This window comes from Lissotriton helveticus, chromosome 5_1 (genome assembly GCF_964261635.1).
Source record: "Lissotriton helveticus chromosome 5_1, aLisHel1.1, whole genome shotgun sequence".
Lineage (NCBI taxonomy): Eukaryota > Metazoa > Chordata > Amphibia > Caudata > Salamandridae > Lissotriton > Lissotriton helveticus.
In genome coordinates, this window is record NC_136065.1 from 862646313 (window position 1) to 862665361 (window position 19049).

General features: G+C 43.7%; 1 protein-coding gene and 2 non-coding genes across 3 annotated transcripts in view; all 3 read right to left on the reverse strand.

Moving 5' to 3' along the window:
• LOC144754969 (mitochondrial import inner membrane translocase subunit Tim23) overlaps positions 1-19049 on the reverse strand; it is a 109069-nt gene that overhangs the window by 72400 nt on the left and 17620 nt on the right. Inside the window, exons 3-4 of the mRNA XM_078643349.1 lie at positions 17099-17192; positions 13624-13708 (exon numbers count right to left, since the gene is read on the reverse strand). Of these exons, the coding sequence (XP_078499475.1) occupies positions 13624-13708; positions 17099-17192 (179 nt within the window). The remainder of the gene's footprint in view (positions 1-13623; positions 13709-17098; positions 17193-19049) is intronic.
• Positions 11191-11394, reverse strand: LOC144756929 (small nucleolar RNA SNORA74). The gene has a single exon (XR_013595408.1). It is a non-coding gene; the product is annotated as a small nucleolar RNA SNORA74 (small nucleolar RNA).
• Positions 14921-15124, reverse strand: LOC144756930 (small nucleolar RNA SNORA74). Its single transcript, XR_013595409.1, has one exon. It is a non-coding gene; the product is annotated as a small nucleolar RNA SNORA74 (small nucleolar RNA).

Genomic DNA, 19049 nt, shown 5'->3' on the forward strand with positions numbered 1-19049 from the left:
TATAGTTAAACCAATTGTATTACATTCAATACAGTAGGCGTAGCAGTAGGCGGAGTTTGTAACAGTCGCGAAAGATAAGGCATAAAGTGGGTGTAACAAGAGGTGTGTACAGGGCGTATACATAGACATGTGATGTAAACGTAACAGAATATGTCATAAACGGGGCGGAAACATGGAGGGGGCTACCTGAGCAGCTGGGACCTCTAACCTAGTGGTGCGCGCAAACGGGCAATGACGTGTTACCAGGGAGAACTGGGGGCTATGACTTCTGTGCCAGAAGAGGAGACTAAAGTCTGGAGGGTCAGAGCGACATGTACCCAGGCATATCTAGTATCAGTACATGTTGATAGAATCCAAAAGTTATCAGGGCAAAGGCTAACAGACACTATGACTGGTGCATGCATAATTCTATATGTAGTGCGTGTGCGAGGAATATTCTATGAATATTAATACAGTATTTCTCTTACATGGAGACATAAAGGCTAGACCATGACGGAAACTATTGATGTGATTCAGTAGCTTAGGAATGCAGAGAAGGAGGGCTGGACTGATAGCTAGAAACATAACATACTCTTGGCAGACTGGGAGGCAGAGCCAGGCCGAGCCGGGCACTGCGTGGCAAGAAAGTAAGTGAAGGGTCAGGGATACAGGTGGGGGCTGTATCGCTCCTCGGAGAGGGTTCAGGAAACAGGAGCTGAATCTGAGTCCGGGCCCTTTTGAGGCCTAGAAACGGGGATAATTCAATGAATTAACGTGCACACTGTGAAACGTGGCAACGTAGGTTTACATAGGCCTGATATTCGTTGCTTTCACGAAGACTGGAAACTGGCATACTAGAGATGGACACAACTGTAATTGCGTCTTTAATCGATCAGGGGGAAATACATGCATATCGATCATGCACATATAACATAAGATGGGGAACACGTAGGCACATACAACATGGCAAAATTTACTTTTCCACATTCCCTCCTTGTGCCCTACGTTTCCATCAGGAAACATCAATATTCATGATACCATCTATCATTTCATATAGCATCATTTGCTCGTCTCGAATTGTCTTGGAACGGGACTTAGGACTAGGAATACAAGAGGTAGCACAAATGCCGCAAATCGCAGGGCCACATTGTATACAGAGGCAGCAACTGAATATGATCATTACTGCAATACCTAGGAATGACAATACTTTCCATCCCCAAGCAGATATGACATCCCAGAGCCAACCGGACCATGTCCAGGTGCCTGGATTCTGGTGTAACTGATGGGCAATTTTATGAAGTCTGGTTATAGCTGAATAAACAGACAATGCGTTATTAGGAATGAAAATGCAGCAACGTCAAGAACGAGACGATTTTGGAGCACGACAAATCTCATAGCAGATTGCTCTTCGGTTAAGTTACCTAGAGCAGAAGTAGTCTCATTCACTACTGCTTCAAGGGTTCTGGTTAGTCTACGTATTAACTTACTATTCTGGATAGGTCCTATAAAGAAGAAGAAACCTCTATTGAAATCTTGATATTGTTCTAGAGTAGTTTCAGTTTGATCGACAATCGGGGACTCAATCTCCCTTCTATGTCGGACGTGTACTAGATGTGTGTTTCTGTGATAATCAGATGGGGCTAGAAAAACTGGTGGCAGTAGGAAGGCAATGTAACATGTTCCATCCCAATCGAGGGGCAGACGAATATATGCGGTCTGACCACAAACAAAATAAGAATGACGTGAGGCTTTGAAAATAGATTTCCCACTGTCACTATACTTGATAGTAGTAGTACAATCACTATGTCCTACATGTGCGGAACCATTCTTTCTGACACATAATTCGCCTTTGACTGGTAGTACTGAAATAGCAGGTAAGTCTGGAGTAGTATCAGACTGAACATTCAATACCATAAAATTCGAAGAATAATTACCTAAATTATGAAATTCATTTTCTAGATCTAACCCTGTTCTATGGGGGAGACCTTGCTTGTCTGGAAAACATGTTCTATTCAGAAGGGACATATCATTGGAAGATGACGTTAACGTGGACCATGCTCCACACGAACCATTATGTGAAAACGGATAAGGAAAGAGTGGCAGAACTCCCTTCGGTGTCTGGAAAGGGGGGAGTCGACCACACACCGAACAATTAGTGGCATTGCTGGTCTGGTGTGAATAGTGTAACATTCGGATGAATGTATTATTACGCATAGCAAGACGATAGGATAGCTCGTGAGGAGGCAGATCACTAAATGTGTGCTCTACTGTAGCATTAGAAAACTTATTTACATGTGAAATTGGAAAACATAAATGTAATGCATAACTTGTGCAGGTAACCATTAAACTTAGAAACAATAAGAAACTTAGAAAAACGATACATCTTATAGAGTTTTGACTAACTCTCTCACTATGGGGGTCTATCTCATACATGTCAGGGACCTGTCTAACCGTTTCACCCGAGAGGGACTTAGACAATTAAACTGGCTGACTTATTTTACTAGACCGAAGCTTTAACTTATACTCCTGTTGCGGAGTTTTCTCTAACAGAGGAACTTTCAGTTCAGATTTAAGTTCTGGTTTCAGGCAGTCTTTAGAAATGGAACAGTCCTTTTTGAATGTCTTTTTACGAAGTCCATGGAATTTCTTGATGTGGGACAGATGGACCCATCCCTTGCGGCCCTCCAACTTCACGGCCGTGCGGGTGGTCAGAAGGACTAGTCGCGGCTCCCTCCAACGAGGCTCTAGCGGACTTGAACGATCAAAGTTCCTTACAAGAACAAGGTCGCCTGGAATGACCTCATGCGGTTTCACTTCAGTATTGTCTGGAAATGCGGCGGCAACCTGTGAACGACAAGAGTGTAGGGCAGACATCAAGGAAGCTAGGTAATCTGTCAGCATATTACTGGAAACATCTGTAATACTGCGGGGTCTAGGTGTACCCCACATATTTGGGGGGCGGCCGAATACGACCTCATAAGGGGACAGACCTGATCTGGAATGTGCAACCATCCTCATGAAGAATAAAGCAACTGGCAGGGCAACTAGCCAGTCGACACCTTTCTCTTTACAAACTTTCGCAATACGGACTTTCAGAGTTTGATTATGTCTCTCTACGAGACCGGCTGCTTCAGGATGGCGCACACAATGGAACTTCCACTGGTATCCTAACAAAAGGGAAACATGTTTCATTAACTCGGATGAGAATGGCTGGCCGTTATCAGAATACACGACCCTAGGGAGTCCATAACGGGGAAAGAATTCACGAACCAACTGCCTGGCAGTGGTCGCGGCTGTGTAATCTGGAACTGGATATGCTTCTGTCCACCTGGACAAAGCGCATACAACTACGAGGACATACTTGAAACCTCGACATCGCTCCATCTGAATATAATCCATCTGGAGGACTTCAAAAGGGTGGTCAGGGGGTTGGAATCCACCTTGTTCCACCGGGACACTTTTACCTGGATTGAATTGACAACATATCATACAAGTACGGACTTTCTGCTTGGCTGCAGCTCGTAAGTGCTTGTTGAACCAAAGGTTCTGTATACTGTCTAACATAGCTTTTTCTCCTAGATGTGCTGGACTATGTGCGGTATTAATAATGACTTGAACCATAGAGTCGGGGAGAAACCATGTGGCTTTTCCCTTCGTCACCCATCCTTGATCTGTCTGGACCCCTCCTTGTTCAGACCATTTCTTGATTTCTTCGGGAGTGGCATGTAACTGTATGTCTATGACATCTTGTGTAGGGTCCTTAACTGTCATACAAGTAGTCTGTTCTGGAGTGGATGTCTGTGTCTTGTTAACTGGAATGTCTGGAGTCTGAGCTGTAAGCTTGGCTGTTCGATCGGCTAGATCATTACCTTGGGAAATGATGTCAGTAACTTTCGTATGTGCCTTGCACTTCATGATAGCAATAGCTGTCGGTAAATGTATTGCATCTAACAGAGCTTGAATGAGGAGACCATGCTGAATCTTGGTTCCATGAGAAGTCATGAAACCTCTCTCCTGCCAGAGCACTCCAAAGTCGTGTATGACTCCGAATGCGTAACGTGAATCTGTATATATGTTTACTTTCAGGTCCTTGGCACGTATGCAGGCTTGGGTCAGAGCAACTAGCTCTGCTGCTTGAGCAGACAGGGTGTCAATACGGTGTTTCAATAACTTTAGTTTCAGTAGTCACTGCATACGCGGCTACTAGTTCTCCTGTACTAGTTCTCATACATGAACCATCCACATAAAGTGTCAGGTCGGGATTAGGTAATGCAATGTCTGTCAGGTCTTGTCTTGGCTTGGTCATAGTGTTAACAACTTCCACACAGTCATGTGTGGCAGGATTTGAAGTAACTGACGGTAACAGTGTAGCAGGATTTAGAATGTTGCAGCGTCTGATTTCTGTGTGTGGCTGGAACAGTGTCAGTTCATAACCTGTTAAACGTGCGATTGTCAAGTGCTGAGTCTGTGTTCGGTTTAAAAGAACTTCCACGGAATGTGGAACTTGTACTGTCAGGGAGTGTCCTAACACTATGGAATCACTTTGTCTGATAGCTAGAGCTGTGGCTGCAACTGACTTGAGGCACGCAGGCAGAGCCTGGGCTACTGGATCTAATGTGCTCGAAAAATAAGCACAGGGCTTGTACTGTCCTGCTTGATCTTGTGTGAGAACAGATAATGCTGTACCATCACGTTCTGTGACAAAAAGTGTAAAAGGCTTACTGTAGTTCGGTGTTGCTAGAACAGGTGCTTGGCATAAGGCTTTCTTTAATTCATTAAAAACAAGTGTATGTTACTGGGTCCAAGGGAGGACAGTCGATACGGCTGCCTCCTGTGTCGTTAACTGTATCAGTGGCTTGGCTAGAAATGCATATTGAGGAATCCATTGTCTGCAGTAAGAAGTGAGGCCAATAAAAGCTCGTACCTCCTTCTGTGTCTTGGGCTGTGGAAGACTCGCTATTAACTGGATACGGTCTGGTGTCAACTGCCTACCCCACTTGGACAGTAAGTGGCCTAAGTAGATCACTTGCTGGACACAGAATTGAAGCTTCGAAGGGGACACCTTGTGCCCCTGCTCGGCCAGAAAATACAGGACTGTAAGTGACGCACGCTCGCAGTGACGTTCAGAACGGGCTGTGATCAGTAGATCGACATACTGGAGCAGGGCAGTGTCAGTTGGCATGTGAATATTGTCTAGTTGTCTCTTAAGTGCTTGACTATAAATACTAGGACTTTCTGTGAAACCTTGAGGAGCTCGTGTGAATTTATAGCTCCTTCCATTTAAACAAAAACCGAAAAGGTACTGGCTGTCTGGGTGTATCGGGACACTGAAAAATGCATTCTTGAGGTCGATAACAGTGAAAAATGTAGCTTCAGAATCAATAGCTGTCAATAGGGATGAAATATCTGGGACTACTGGGTACTGGGGTATGATACATTTATTAAGTTCTCGAAGGTCAATCACTAATCGATATAATGGAGGTGCATTTGGATCAGTACGTTTCATGACTGGAATGATAGGAGAATTACATACATTGGAGTCAGTTTCTACAACCACTCCTTGAGCAATGAGCTCATCAATAATTTTGGATAAGGCTGCTACAGCCTCAGGTGGCAATCTGTACTGTCTGATTCGTGGCAAGACTATGCCTTGCTTGAGAGTCACACGATGGGGTGTAATTTGCATAAAACCTACATCAGTTGGACCTTGCGCCCATAAATGCTGCGGTACATTTGACAATCTTGGATCAAAATCACGTAATACATAGTGACCTTTAAAGTCACGCAAAAGCAATCGGATTCCTTCTGGGGAGCAGCAAATCACTGCACCTAATTCTTTCAGTGTTTTAATGCCTAATAAATTTTCTGGACATGATTTCGTAAGTAACAAATCAGTAGTTCGGGACAATGGACCGACTTCTAGGGAAACTGGTTTTGAAATCTCGTTAACAATGGGTTTTCCTGAAAATCCAAGGGAAATATTTCTAGAGCCTGAGAGCGGAGCCCCTGGAACCTCGTCATGACTGATAGTAGTCCTACTTGCCCCTGTATCAATCAAAAACTTTCTATCTTTCCCTAATACTTGACTGTGCACATAGGGACCCTCTTGATCTACAGGTATCTCGATGAGAGGCAAGCCTACCTCCCTCTCTAGGCTGTTTCATGAATACTGTTGATACTCTGGATACTCTGACTGGGCATACTGGTACATCTGTTGTGTAACATGCTGTGTTGCAGCAATAGGCTGCGGTGCTGGAACTGTCTGTTGTGCATTCTGTGGCGACTGAGAAGTCTGTGAAACTTGTTCTTGTCTAGGCGGACGTGGTCTTTCTTTAGTCTTACCAGTGGCTATATTGTGTTTCAGAACTGCACACTCGTTTATAAAATGACCTGGCTGTTTACAATAATTGCATGTCCCTTTAACGGGAGCTGCAGGATGACTGGCTTGATTCGGACCCCTCTTCTGACTGTCTTGTGGAACAGATTGTGCAACTAATACTTTCATTTTCGTGTCTTTCATACGTCTCTTTTCGTGTTCTTGCTCTTCCCTGATTCTATTCTGGTGATACTGGAGCATCTGAAGCATTTGTGACGGGGTACTAGCTTGCCAGGTACTTTCGACTTTCAAAACTCGATTTTTAACTTGTGGACTTGAATTCTCGACTAGTTTAGTAACAAAAAGATGAGGGTATGACTCGCTACCTGTCTTCAAACCACTGTTAATAATAAAACATTTTTCAAATCTAGAATAAAAATCACTAGTGTCTTCATCCTGTTTCTGTTTACATGCTGAGATTGCATCCCAATCTTCCTTTTTCGTGGATAATAACCTTGGCAAAACTTGTATCAATAACTCGGGCAATTCTTTACATTTGTCCCCGAGACCGGTACCTGGTACTCGTATTTTATCTTCAGCTTCTAGAGCTGTCCAATCAATCTTTTTCTCTCCCACCTCCCATTCTTTTTCCTTGAGTTTTTCATATACCCCTGCGGGCAACAGGACTTTTAGCATTTTAATGATATCTGGATACGTGTATTCTCCCATACGGAGCATGTCTTTTAATTCTCGATGGAACCCTGCTGGGTCTTTGTCGTGACAGGGAATTAATTTTTTCATCTCTAAGAGTTCCATCTTTGTGATAGGGGTGTAAACAAATACTCGTTGCATTTCACCACCCGCTGTCCTAACTGGGTGTACTTCTCGTAACGGATGCTGTCTATGTAGAATGATTTACTTTCTGGGGGTGAGACGTGAACAAAACGCGGGTTCAGAAACGTTCTATATTTGTGGCGCTGTTCTAGAATGATACTAATTAAATCTGTACCTAAACCTTTCCATTTATACTGGAGTAACTCGTTCAGAACATCATGTAACGGACCTGGATCAGAATGTTGTCCCTCATACAGTGTAATGAGGTGCTGGATCATATACATACCCACCAGTCGCTGCTCGGCTGGGGGCAGTTTCAGAAACATTTGTGCCACTATTTCGTCTGGAAAAGTGGTAGAATCAGTAGTCCATCGGACTGCTGATCGGGCTAGTTCTTGTTCATGCATGGTACTAAGTTCACTATAACCGATTCGTGATTTCAGGATGTGATCGGTAGCTTGAAATATTTGTTCAAGAGAACCTTGTTCTGGTGCTGGAGGAGGAAAAACTTTCTTGTGTTCTAGGCGTGAATGTCGGTCGGGAAGTCTAGTTTTACCTACATACGCTATTCTGGTGGGGTTCTCGTCGTCTACCTCTTCAGTAGAAGAGTCGTCTTCTTTCTCGGACACTTGTGCTGCTTTGCGTTTCTCGTGTAACCTTATTATTTCCTTACGAATTTTCTTATACATACTCTCTATACTACTGAGTGTCTTGCGTCTTCCCTCGGCTATATGATCACTCCATTTTGTCAGAACTCTCATTTCGGTCGGATCTTTAGTCGGATAATCTTGTTCTCTTATTAAACAATTAATTAGAAACTTTAAAAGCATGAGCTGGGTCTCAGCTTTCCTTTGAGACATGGCTTCGCCAATACTTTCTGGGTCTGTTCCTGTACGGATGAAACGATATATTCTGTCTAGATCTTCTTTCATATTCGGTAGGGTGTCCAAATACTCGGTCACCCGTCTTACACGCAATGAATATATAACCATATTATCATCGCCTGGGACTGGATCATAACGGCATTCGGTGAGAGCTCGTTTGATATCTGCAACGGACTGAGATTTAGGCGTACGCTGTAACGCACGTTCATGTAACTCGACTAACGTTACACGTTTGTGTTGGGGCGGGGTACGAGGAGGACCTCCCCCCGCGGCTCCTAAACTGGAATAGTCGACGGGTACTGTACGGGCGGGCAGAGTGACCGATATAGCGGGTACTTGTACTGTGGGCTGGACCGGGGGTACCGTAACAGGTGCTGTAACAGGTGCCCCGGTGGCTGGAGGAACAGGAATTACATTATTTACAGGAGCTGGCGGAGCAGGATTTGCATATTCTGGGACTGTGTCGTCCAAGTAGGACGAGAGAAAAATATCAGCTGCGGTCGGTTTGTGACGTAGCTTAATCGGAACTAATGGCGGCGGAAAATTACATGGTGCTTCCGGGGTTGCTTTGGGCAAGCCCTCGGCAAGAAGAGGATACATACCCTAATGAGGGCATTCCTCTGTCTGTCTGACTGTTCGGCTTTAACTCGTTCACCTACTTCGATAAATTCCCTTTCTTGGGCTCTCTGAGGATTCTCTACTTACTTCTGACTTTCTGATTTCTTTTTCGGTTCTTTTATGAGATTCTTTGCGCCATAACTCGATGGCATCTTTCTGGGACTGTCTGGATTTCTTCTTCCATAATGCTTCTTCTACTCGCATGATGCACTCGGCATCCCACGTACCTGATACGGGCCATCTATATTTCTCTAATTCCTTCGTGTACTCCACCCATAAATCTAGATATAATATGGCACTTATGCCATGCTTATGATACATAAAATGACCTGGACTGTCCCTAGGCGGGACAGGAACTGCTTCCTCGAGCAGACCTTTTCTAGTTTTTAACTGACGTAACTTTGAGAACAGAGGCATAACTTAGGCTGGAGTCTGGACACAAATACAATACACGATAAACACGATAATAACTTGAAAACAAATCACTCATACCACAACATTGAAAACACATGAAATAACATTTAAAACAGAAACACATGAATTTCTCGAGAACAGAACAGAACTTACTGGAATGACTAGATGCACTGCTAAAACAGTACGAAACTTACCGGTCTCATAAAGACACACGTCAGGACCCGCATCCACCTAGGTGGACACTTCGTGTTGGATCTGTGTACCCAAACCCACGGACCAGAGACAAATTAATTGACCCTGTCTAGATACTACCCCAGCAATGGTACTCACCGGGCAGCAAGAACGGAAGGCCTCGGACTGGACTGGACTGCTACGACGACGGACGGACGAACTTCGGACTTCAGTTACAGGCGGGCCTCCGGATACCTCGGACTCTCGGCTTGGGCTCTGGTCGGGACTCGCCGCGTTCCTCCACCGCCTCGTCTGGACGCTGGACCGCAACCTCAGTCTCCTCCGTGGGCCTGAGGGATACTTGAAGCAGAAATATCTGCACGTGCACGGTATGGTTCCGTCACGGCTGCAGAGGATCAGGGGGCCTGCGTAGCTTCTCCGGCGCGTGGGGAAAGGGCAAGTCCCTGTTCGGGCGCCATTATGTGGTAAATAAATAATTAATTACCGGTTCTATTTTTGACTGGATACAATATAAACAGATAGCTCAATAAATAAGAGTCAAGATTCGAGGTAGCTGGAGTTTACAGGCTTTAATCAGACATAAAGGACAGGAACAGGACAGCCTGCATGGGAATAGGATGGCAGGGCTCGGCAGCTGCCGGGGGCAGGATCTGGGAATGATGCGCATGACTTAATAACAGAACATTAGTATATATAGTTAAACCAATTGTATTACATTCAATACAGTAGGCGTAGCAGTAGGCGGAGTTTGTAACAGTCGCGAAAGATAAGGCATAAAGTGGGTGTAACAAGGTGTGTACAGGGCGTATACATAGACATGTGATGTAAACGTAACAGAATATGTCATAAACGGGGCGGAAACATGGAGGGGGCTACCTGAGCAGCTGGGACCTCTAACCTAGTGGTGCGCGCAAACGGGCAATGACGTGTTACCAGGGAGAACTGGGGGCTATGACTTCTGTGCCAGAAGAGGAGACTAAAGTCTGGAGGGTCAGAGTGACATGTACCCAGGCATATCTAGTATCTGGTGTTTAGAGTACATGTTGATAGAATCCAAAAGTTATCAGGGCAAAGGCTAACAGACACTATGACTGGTGCCTGCATAATTCTATATGTAGTGCGTGTGCGAGGAATATTCTATGAATATTAATACAGTATTTCTCTTACATGGAGACATAAAGGCTAGACCATGACGGAAACTATTGATGTGATTCAGTAGCTTAGGAATGCAGAGAAGGAGGGCTGGACTGATAACTAGAAACATAACATACTCTTGGCAGACTGGGAGGCAGAGCCAGGCCGGGCACTGCGTGGCAAGAAAGTAAGTGAAGGGTCAGGGATACAGGTGGGGGCTGTATCGCTCCTCGGAGAGGGTTCAGGAAACAGGAGCTGAATCTGAGTCCGGGCCCTTTTGAGGCCTAGAAACGGGGATAATTCAATGAATTAACGTGCACACTGAAACGTGGCAACGTAGGTTTACATAGGCCTGATATTCGTTGCTTTCACGAAGACTGGAAACTGGCATACTAGAGATGGACACAACTGTAATTGCGTCTTTAATCGATCAGGGGGAAATACATGCATATCGATCATGCACATATAACATAAGATGGGGAACACGTAGGCACATACAACATGGCAAAATTTACTTTTCCACAAGTTGAAGATGCAGCTTCAAACAAGAGATGGCCACAAAAGATATTAAGGCATGCATTCCTAGTCATGCAAACAAGCAGGCTGGTTTCAGTGTGTTAAGTTAAATAGTAAATGTATATCAAACACAAGAGGTCACTCTAGATCACAATGCAGGTGGAGAGCAATCAGTATTATGACGCCATGTAGCAGTTTCATTACCAGCAGAGATCATAGAAAGAAATAACACCACGGAACACAGCACCATCCCAATTTAGAAGACATTTTAGAGGAATAGAAACACTTACAAAAGATAATATAAATGTATGCTTCCAGACTAGAACTGAACAGTCACGGAGAACATCCAGAGCACTCTCTAGGAAGCATGCCGCTGCCAAACACTGGGGTCAACGGTCACCAGAACGGTGAAGGCGACAACCAGAATAAAGTGGCAGCGTCTCAATCTCCCAGCAATGTAACACAGTCACAAGCACAGCAATGCAAGAACAGCTGACTATTGCTGGGGCTAAAGGAAGTTTGTGCTTATTCTACATAGGTTTATGTTGTGGAACGGGGTTGAGCAAATACCTGTTAACAGACCTCAGCATACACCCAGACAGGATTATATTTTCAAAGCAGAATCATGACCGTATTAAACGGTTAGCAAGGTTTTCAAGATGCAAAATAAATTTTCTGTATAAAATAATTGTTGGGTTACAGTCCCATTTCTTATCACATACATACCTGCTACTCGTGTTTACATGTATTAAAGTTCTGATCATCTTTGGTTTAAGAAAAAAAAAATCAGATATACACCCAAGAGCATACAATTGTAACAGGGGGAGACCAGCATTAATAGGAACAAGCATTTGCACTGCAACAGGACTTGTATTTGCGAGAGTTTAAGCTATTGGCATTGTAAATGACAAAGCCTTTCAGTGATCTGTTTTGCTAATTAACACAATTAGAAGCCATTATCCTTTACAATGCCAATAGCTCAAAATCTAGTAAATGCAAGACCTATTCAAAGAAGCAGCCCCCATTGTCACAGGCTGCTTGGAAAGTTAAAGGGCGCATGGAGTGCTGAATGTTGCAGGAAAGCATGTTGTGCCTGCAGTAGGAGAAACTCATAGAAAATAGTGCCTACAGACTAAACAAGCATTGGCATTGCCAATAGGTCTCGCTTGTGGGACCTTATAAGCACATCTTCCACCTCATTATTTTGCAGCCTAGGCACATGTTCCAATGCCGCCCAGCGAGTGGCGCTGTTTCCTCACATGAGGTAAAGAAGGAAGAGAAATGCACGGCCGTGAAAGTGGCTCTCGGGGGCGCATTTCTTTGAAGTGTCGGGTCTGATGCAATTATGCGAGGCAGGCTGGTTAGGAAGCAAATGGCAAGGGAGGGAGGCTGAGGCTTTGATGTGGGGAGTTACAAGTGAAGTGAATAATTAGGGGAGGAGAACTGGCAGGCTGATAGGCAGAAGGCTCAGGCAAGCTCGTGCACGAAGGAGCTTGCTGTCACGTGATTCACGTGAACTTAAAGAAAACTGCAGCGCAAGAAGCCCTTTGTTTACCGAGGATTTTGGCTACTTGAATTCTCGCTCCGCTCGATGCTCGAGACCTAAAAAGACATACTGTGTAGCAACCAAACTCAAGGGAGGTTCCAAATGAAGACAATGCGATACTAAGGAGGGACTAACAAGCCTTTTAACGAATCAGAATCCAGCATTTACGAAGGACAATGAAAAGCAAATCACAAATATGGGAGGAGAGTGGGCAGGGCTTCACACCATACTCCAAAACAGCATGCCGCAAAGCAGCATATGCGCTGCCCAGGCTCGGCCTAAAAAGGGGGAAACAAAATGCCCTCTGGTTCCTTGGTTTCTACCTTTTACAACACAACTGGTGTGTGAATGGTTCTGACGGAGAGATATAGGGGCTACTCCCACCAAACAAATGCCACTGTATTGTGGAATCTGCTGAGACTTTAAAGTTCACAACCAGAAAATGTTTGCAAAGTGGTAAAGTCAGGATGACATGTCAAGTCTCCTAGTGCCCTGGCTAAACCTTTCCCACTGTACCAGGTCTAGCGGCACAGTGGAGCATATATGCCTGTCCACTTCAGTGAACTGCAAGCCTTGTTGGGGGATCTTTGTAAAATAGTACTTGCTACTTTCACTGAAAGTGTTTCTAACCACTCCTAATATAGCCTCAAGACATGAAGAGATTGAGGCGCCTAAGATTCGATTTCTTTCCAATTCAATGATCACATAACTTGACTAGCCAATGGGAACGATAGCAAGTGGAGAAGCCTGACTCTTTGGTGAGAAAAAAGAGGGAAAGCAACTTAGATGCAGCATAACAGTAATGTAAAATCTAGGTCCCTTCTAAAGACCACAGGTTTAATTTTTGGGGAAGTATGGATACCACCTTAGTCACCTCCTCCCACAGTTATAACTACTATACAGGCACCGAGGCGGCCCTCGGTCATACCAAACTGCATAACATTTGGCCCCAGGGGAAAATATTTGTGAGTACCCATGAAGTAAATGCAGCTCATATACATTTGTAGTCTGATGAGTTATTCCACAGAATTATAATAGGCACGACAGCCTAGGACCAAAGCTTAATACAGTGTTGAAATCAGGAGAGCACGGTATTCCAGCCACATGTAGCCGTAAAAACTGTCAAATAAGGTTATGCATAGAAGAAACCAATAGCAATTCAAACAAGCGGGAATTCGGTAGAGACTTACTGTACATTTCTTGGTTTGGACCAGGCCATACTACGAGTATCTTGCAAACCCATTCGTAATCCATTCAGCGCACCAAACCCAGCGCCTGATGAATAAAAAAATTTAATATTAGAAGAACTAAAAAGTGAGAAATTAAAATCAGCATTTTAATAGATTTAGTAGCGATTGAAGCGCACGGTCAGATGACTCGCTTCTGAAGTAGACTCTTGCATTAGGCAGCGTTTCTGAAGATTCCCAAACACCTATATTTTCCAAATATGGAGCCATGTAGAATGCTTGAGTCTTTAAATTTACGTGCACTTTAAAGAAACGCCGCACCATTTACCACTTCCTGTATGTTGGCTAACGGCCTAAGCATGGTGACAGAACGCAAACATTTCCTCTATTCTTTTCATAACCATTTCTTCCGGTGCATTTAACAGATGCAATTTAATTTCACACCCATAACCCCCTTACACGACACAGGAGAGTAGTTGAAGATGCAGCTTCAAACAAGAGATAGCCACAAAAGATATTACGGCATGCATTCCCAGTCGTGCGAACAAGCAGGCTGTTTTCAGTGTGTTGATAAGTTAAATAGTAAGGGGCATATTTACAAGCCCCTTGCGCCGCCGTTGCGTCACTTTTGTGATGCGGCGGCGCAAAAGATGTGCCAAGGTGCGGGGTATTTACAACGTGACGCATCTGGGAGATGCGTCACGTTGTAAAGCTCTGCACCAAAGGGAGGCGTTCCTGCGCAGGGGGGGGGGGCATTCCGGTGCAGGAACGCCTCCTGAAAGTGGCTGAGTGAAATCTACAAGATTTTCCTCAGTCATTTTGGTGCCCATGCTGCGTCAAAACCCTGCGCCTGCTTGAAGCAGGGGTAAGGATTGATGCAGTATTGGAATAATAGGACCCCCGAGCATTGCTGGAGCTGCGTCGTGCTTGCGACGCAACTCCAGCAATGCGACACTTTTACGGCACAGATGTGTGATGCATCTGTGCCGTTTTTGCCCCATGGTGCGCCGCATTGTAAATGCAGCGCAACCATGTTGGCGTAGGCATGGCGCAATATAAGTGGCGCATCCCTGCTGATATGCAGGGATGCACCACTTATTGTAAATATGCCCCTAAATGTATTTCAAACACAAGAGGTCACTAGATCACAATGTAGGTGGAGATCAATCAGTATTCTGACGCCATGTAGCAGTTTCATTACCAGCAGAGATCATAGAAAGAAATAACACCATGGAACACAGCACCATCCCAATTTAGAAGACATTTTAGAGGAAAAGAAACACTTACAAAAGATAATATAAATGTATGCTTCCAGACTAGAACTGAACAGTCACGGAGAACATCCAGAGCACTCTCTAGGAAGCATGCCGCTGCCAAACACTGGGGTCAACGGTCACCAGAACGGTGAAGGCGACAACCAGAATAAAGTTGCAGCGTCTCAATCTCCCAGCAATGTAACACAGTCACAAGCACGGCAATGCAAGGACAGCTGACTATTGCTGGGGCTAAAGGAAGTTTGTGCTTATTCTACATAGGTTTATGTTGTGAGAAATTAAGATCAGCATTTTAACAGATTTAGTAGCGATTGAAGCGCACGGTCAGATGACTCGCTTCTGAAGTAGACTCTTGCATTGGAGAATGCTTGAGTCTTTAAATTTACGTGCACTTTGAAGAAACTCCGCACCATATACCACTTCTGTATGTTGGCTAACGGCCTAAGCATTAATTGGGGCGTACAAATAAGACTAACAAAAAGTGTTGATAATTGTTTGATCGGTATGAGGAGGCTTTTTGGGGTAAGTTTGCTCCTCGAGGAGAATACTTTTTCCTTACAATTGTGGTGCTTGGCGAATGCAAGACAAACTGGTGTTCTAATGACAGTCGCATAGTAAAAGAAGGGATTCAACTAAAGACCAGAATGGCCATAAATTATATTTCTACCTAACTCCTGAAGAGGAAATAAAGCCCATGGAAAGAGGCAATAGCATTTACACTTATCTATAACCCATATGTTCCAGGAACGTGCACCTTTTCAAATGATACCAATGCTAAAATGCAGGTAGTACCATCATCCACCTTTTTAATCATCTTAGATTGCTGCATGGTCGCTCTATAAATCAAGGTTTTCCTTATTAAGTGGGCATATCAAAACTGTAATAAAGCAGAAGATATACATGTTAGATTCAATATTAGGCTCTCGGTCACGGATTGCTTCCGTCAACAAGACACTATCAGGATAGTACCGATTAATTTACGATGACAGCACAAAATGTCACCTATGGCAGCCCGATACCAAGGCACCACATTTAAATCTAGAATTTACCAGACTAAAAAAGCAGGTTCGATTCAGCAGCATACGGATTAAATTCCTCCCACCCATCCACAATTCACATTGTATTATTTGGCTGGCATACTACACACATTAGCTTCAATAGGCTGTAAGGGGGTTCCATAAGGGGGGGGGGGGCTCAATTAATGGCATAAATCCATGTATAAAAGCGTGACTCTTTCAAGTTCATTGGACATTTAAATTCAGCCGGAATTCTGCATAAACAAAGTTTACCAGCCGGGCCCCAAGATACCAACCAACACATTCATTGATTCTTCCTCGAGTTATTCAAATGAGCAGAAGACAAAAATATAATTCCTCAAAGCTTGGAGCACTCCTGCCACCTTCTGAAAATGCACGGTATGACACCGTGGTTTAAAGTGTAATTAATGAGCAACATTTGGCGGCAGTACGTAAACTATCGACTCTTCAGTTCAAAATAAATCTTATGAAATTTTGACAAACTTGCAAAACATCACCCTTGATATAAAACAGCCCCGCCCCTTCTCCTTTAAGAGCCCGAATGCTGACGGAGGTATCAAAATGGATACTGTTAAACTACTCTTTCATTAATTCTTCGGGAGCATACATAAGCATCGGTAAAGAGGTAGCAGCGATGACAAACTAAAACCGTCATTGTTTATATAAAATAGTCCTATCTAAATTTTTACAAGATGTATGGCTATTGTTAAATTGCTCTCGGTTTAATTTTTAGGTATACAGGTAAAGAGATAGCAGCTTAACAGCTTGCAAAAAAAATAAAATCGAAAATGTGAGGTAGGGAATCCTTACTCTGCGATCTTCATCGCAATGTATGTAGTCATGGAGTACCACACAGTTGGCCTATCAATTAAGGACTGCTTAAACGGAACTGGACATCTTCGAGAATGAACGAATGCAAGCGGCGACATTAACACGTGGCAAGCCACGGATTTAACCGTAATCCACTTCGAATGACAAACTACTGCAAGATCATATTTAATAACCTAAATAGTTAGTGAATTTTTGACTAGGTCAAACTGGAAATGGCAATGTGTAATTTTAAAGGAACTGTTAACAGGACAACACTTAATATGTAGGAACATTACTGTGGTGTGGTCAGGGAGAGGTGCTCCAAGGCTGCCTAAAACCAACTGAATACAACTATACCTGTTATGCAGCATCCTCCAATTGTGAAAAAAGCCAGCTCAAATCTGCCACGCGTTTTGCTAGCTCCTGTGGGTAAAATAAACTCCTCTGTGTCCTGAAACAACAGAATGATGTTACCATTTATCATTTCCTGAAGTCTGTTCATTAAGGTAGCAGCTTTTCTTTCTAAAATTCAAGTCCCACAACTAACACTCATGCAAGTGGACAATGTAATCGTGTGTTGACACAATAGGAGCAAAGAATATGTACAGGCAACTGTAAAGGGAGTTAACCAATTTTACGTTGGTGATTTTAAAGACAAAGCATAACTGTATTAACACCATATAATTAACAATGAATTGGAGATATTCTGCTCTGAACTGGATAATCACACCATATTTTCTCTCATCATCAAAACTATTGCCATTACAATTTATTTCACACTGATAAAGTAGGCCTCGAATTCAAAATGTGTGTTGTAGTCAGCTGCCCTCGTACTCCCGCATGCAGCCATTTTTTAGAGTTAGAGTGCATGCCCTGCTCAGCAAGACTGCTGAAGGGGACTATGGAAGAGAAACCACACCCACTCTTCGCCCATGTTTGTCAATGGCTTGTGTCAGTGTCCTACCTAAATGAAGAGGTCTGATTTGTAAAGAGGCTTGTTAGTCCCTCCTTAGTACCTAGTCTTCATCTGTAACCTCCCATGGCTACTAGCCCCTTTACTTCGGTTGTTGCACCATACGTGTTCTTAAGTGTGTAAGCACTATTTTCTTAATTGCGTTTCGCTTGCTGCAGGCACGACGTGCTTTACTTACGTTCAGCACACCATGCCCTCTTTCTCTTTTGAAGCAGCCAGGACAATAGCGACCGCTTCTTTGAAATACAATAGGCCTAGCATATAAATGCAAGACCAATTGCATTGCAAATATTTTTTTTTGAGCTCTCCGGATGGAGGGGGCACGCACGCCATGATCTGGGTTAATGTAATTTATCACCAACATTCATCATCTCAACTGGTACGTTTAAACATCAGACCAGGTCTACTTATGCAAGTAACAAAACGTATATATTTTTTCAATTAATTTCTTACAAAAAAGTGTTGTTTTATTAGACACTACAAAGGACGTCCCTCTGAGCCATTTTCTTTTTCCTGCCTAGAGTCGAGCTTGTCATTGGTTTGCTGTCAAGCAATCCTCGCACTTGTTGAATTGGCATATGCGCGTTTGAGCGCTTGCTATAGAATGCTAGCTTAGACACGCCTATCACACATGGCCATTCTTGGTTGGAAAAAATTTGATGCAGCTGAACAAGGTTTGTGACTTGTGCCTACCGTGTGGTCCGCCAATAAAACCACCATCTTGAAACTGACAATCTTCTCACTTTAGAAACACATCAACGCAGGAAAAGTGTATAAAAGTAACTAATTTCGGAATAGGATGTAGACAAACATATTTAACATGTCTTATAAGAATCAATCCACGCTTTGTGATTTATAAACACATTTTTTTGCAAACAATATGCCCGTCACTAAAACAGAAAAAAAGGGACTCAAATAAATATTTATGAAAAAATAAAGGCGTATTTTTTTTCAAATTATGCGTTGGCAGCAGGCATTGAAACAGCCACACAGTGGAGGAACACGGTAGGCTTCTTATTGCCTAGATGTCAAACGTCAGAATTACATTGGTGTTAATGCACTTAGCTGGCGGAGCTCTTAAGTTGACAGGCTGGGAGGACGGTCTGTACAGTGGTTTCCTTCAGCTTTATTGGTGCTGCGATGTTGCAGGACTTGCTCTGGGAGCAGCACTTGATCTAGCTGTACAATGGGGTGTTTCGGGGCTCTTGGCGCTGCTCAAAACAAAGACATTCTTCGAACTTTCGCTGGTGTTCTATAGCAAATTTGTTGCTCTCAATCAGGGTGATGTGTATGGGGATCTCTGGGGCACAACGCACCTGTACGTTTTAAATTTAA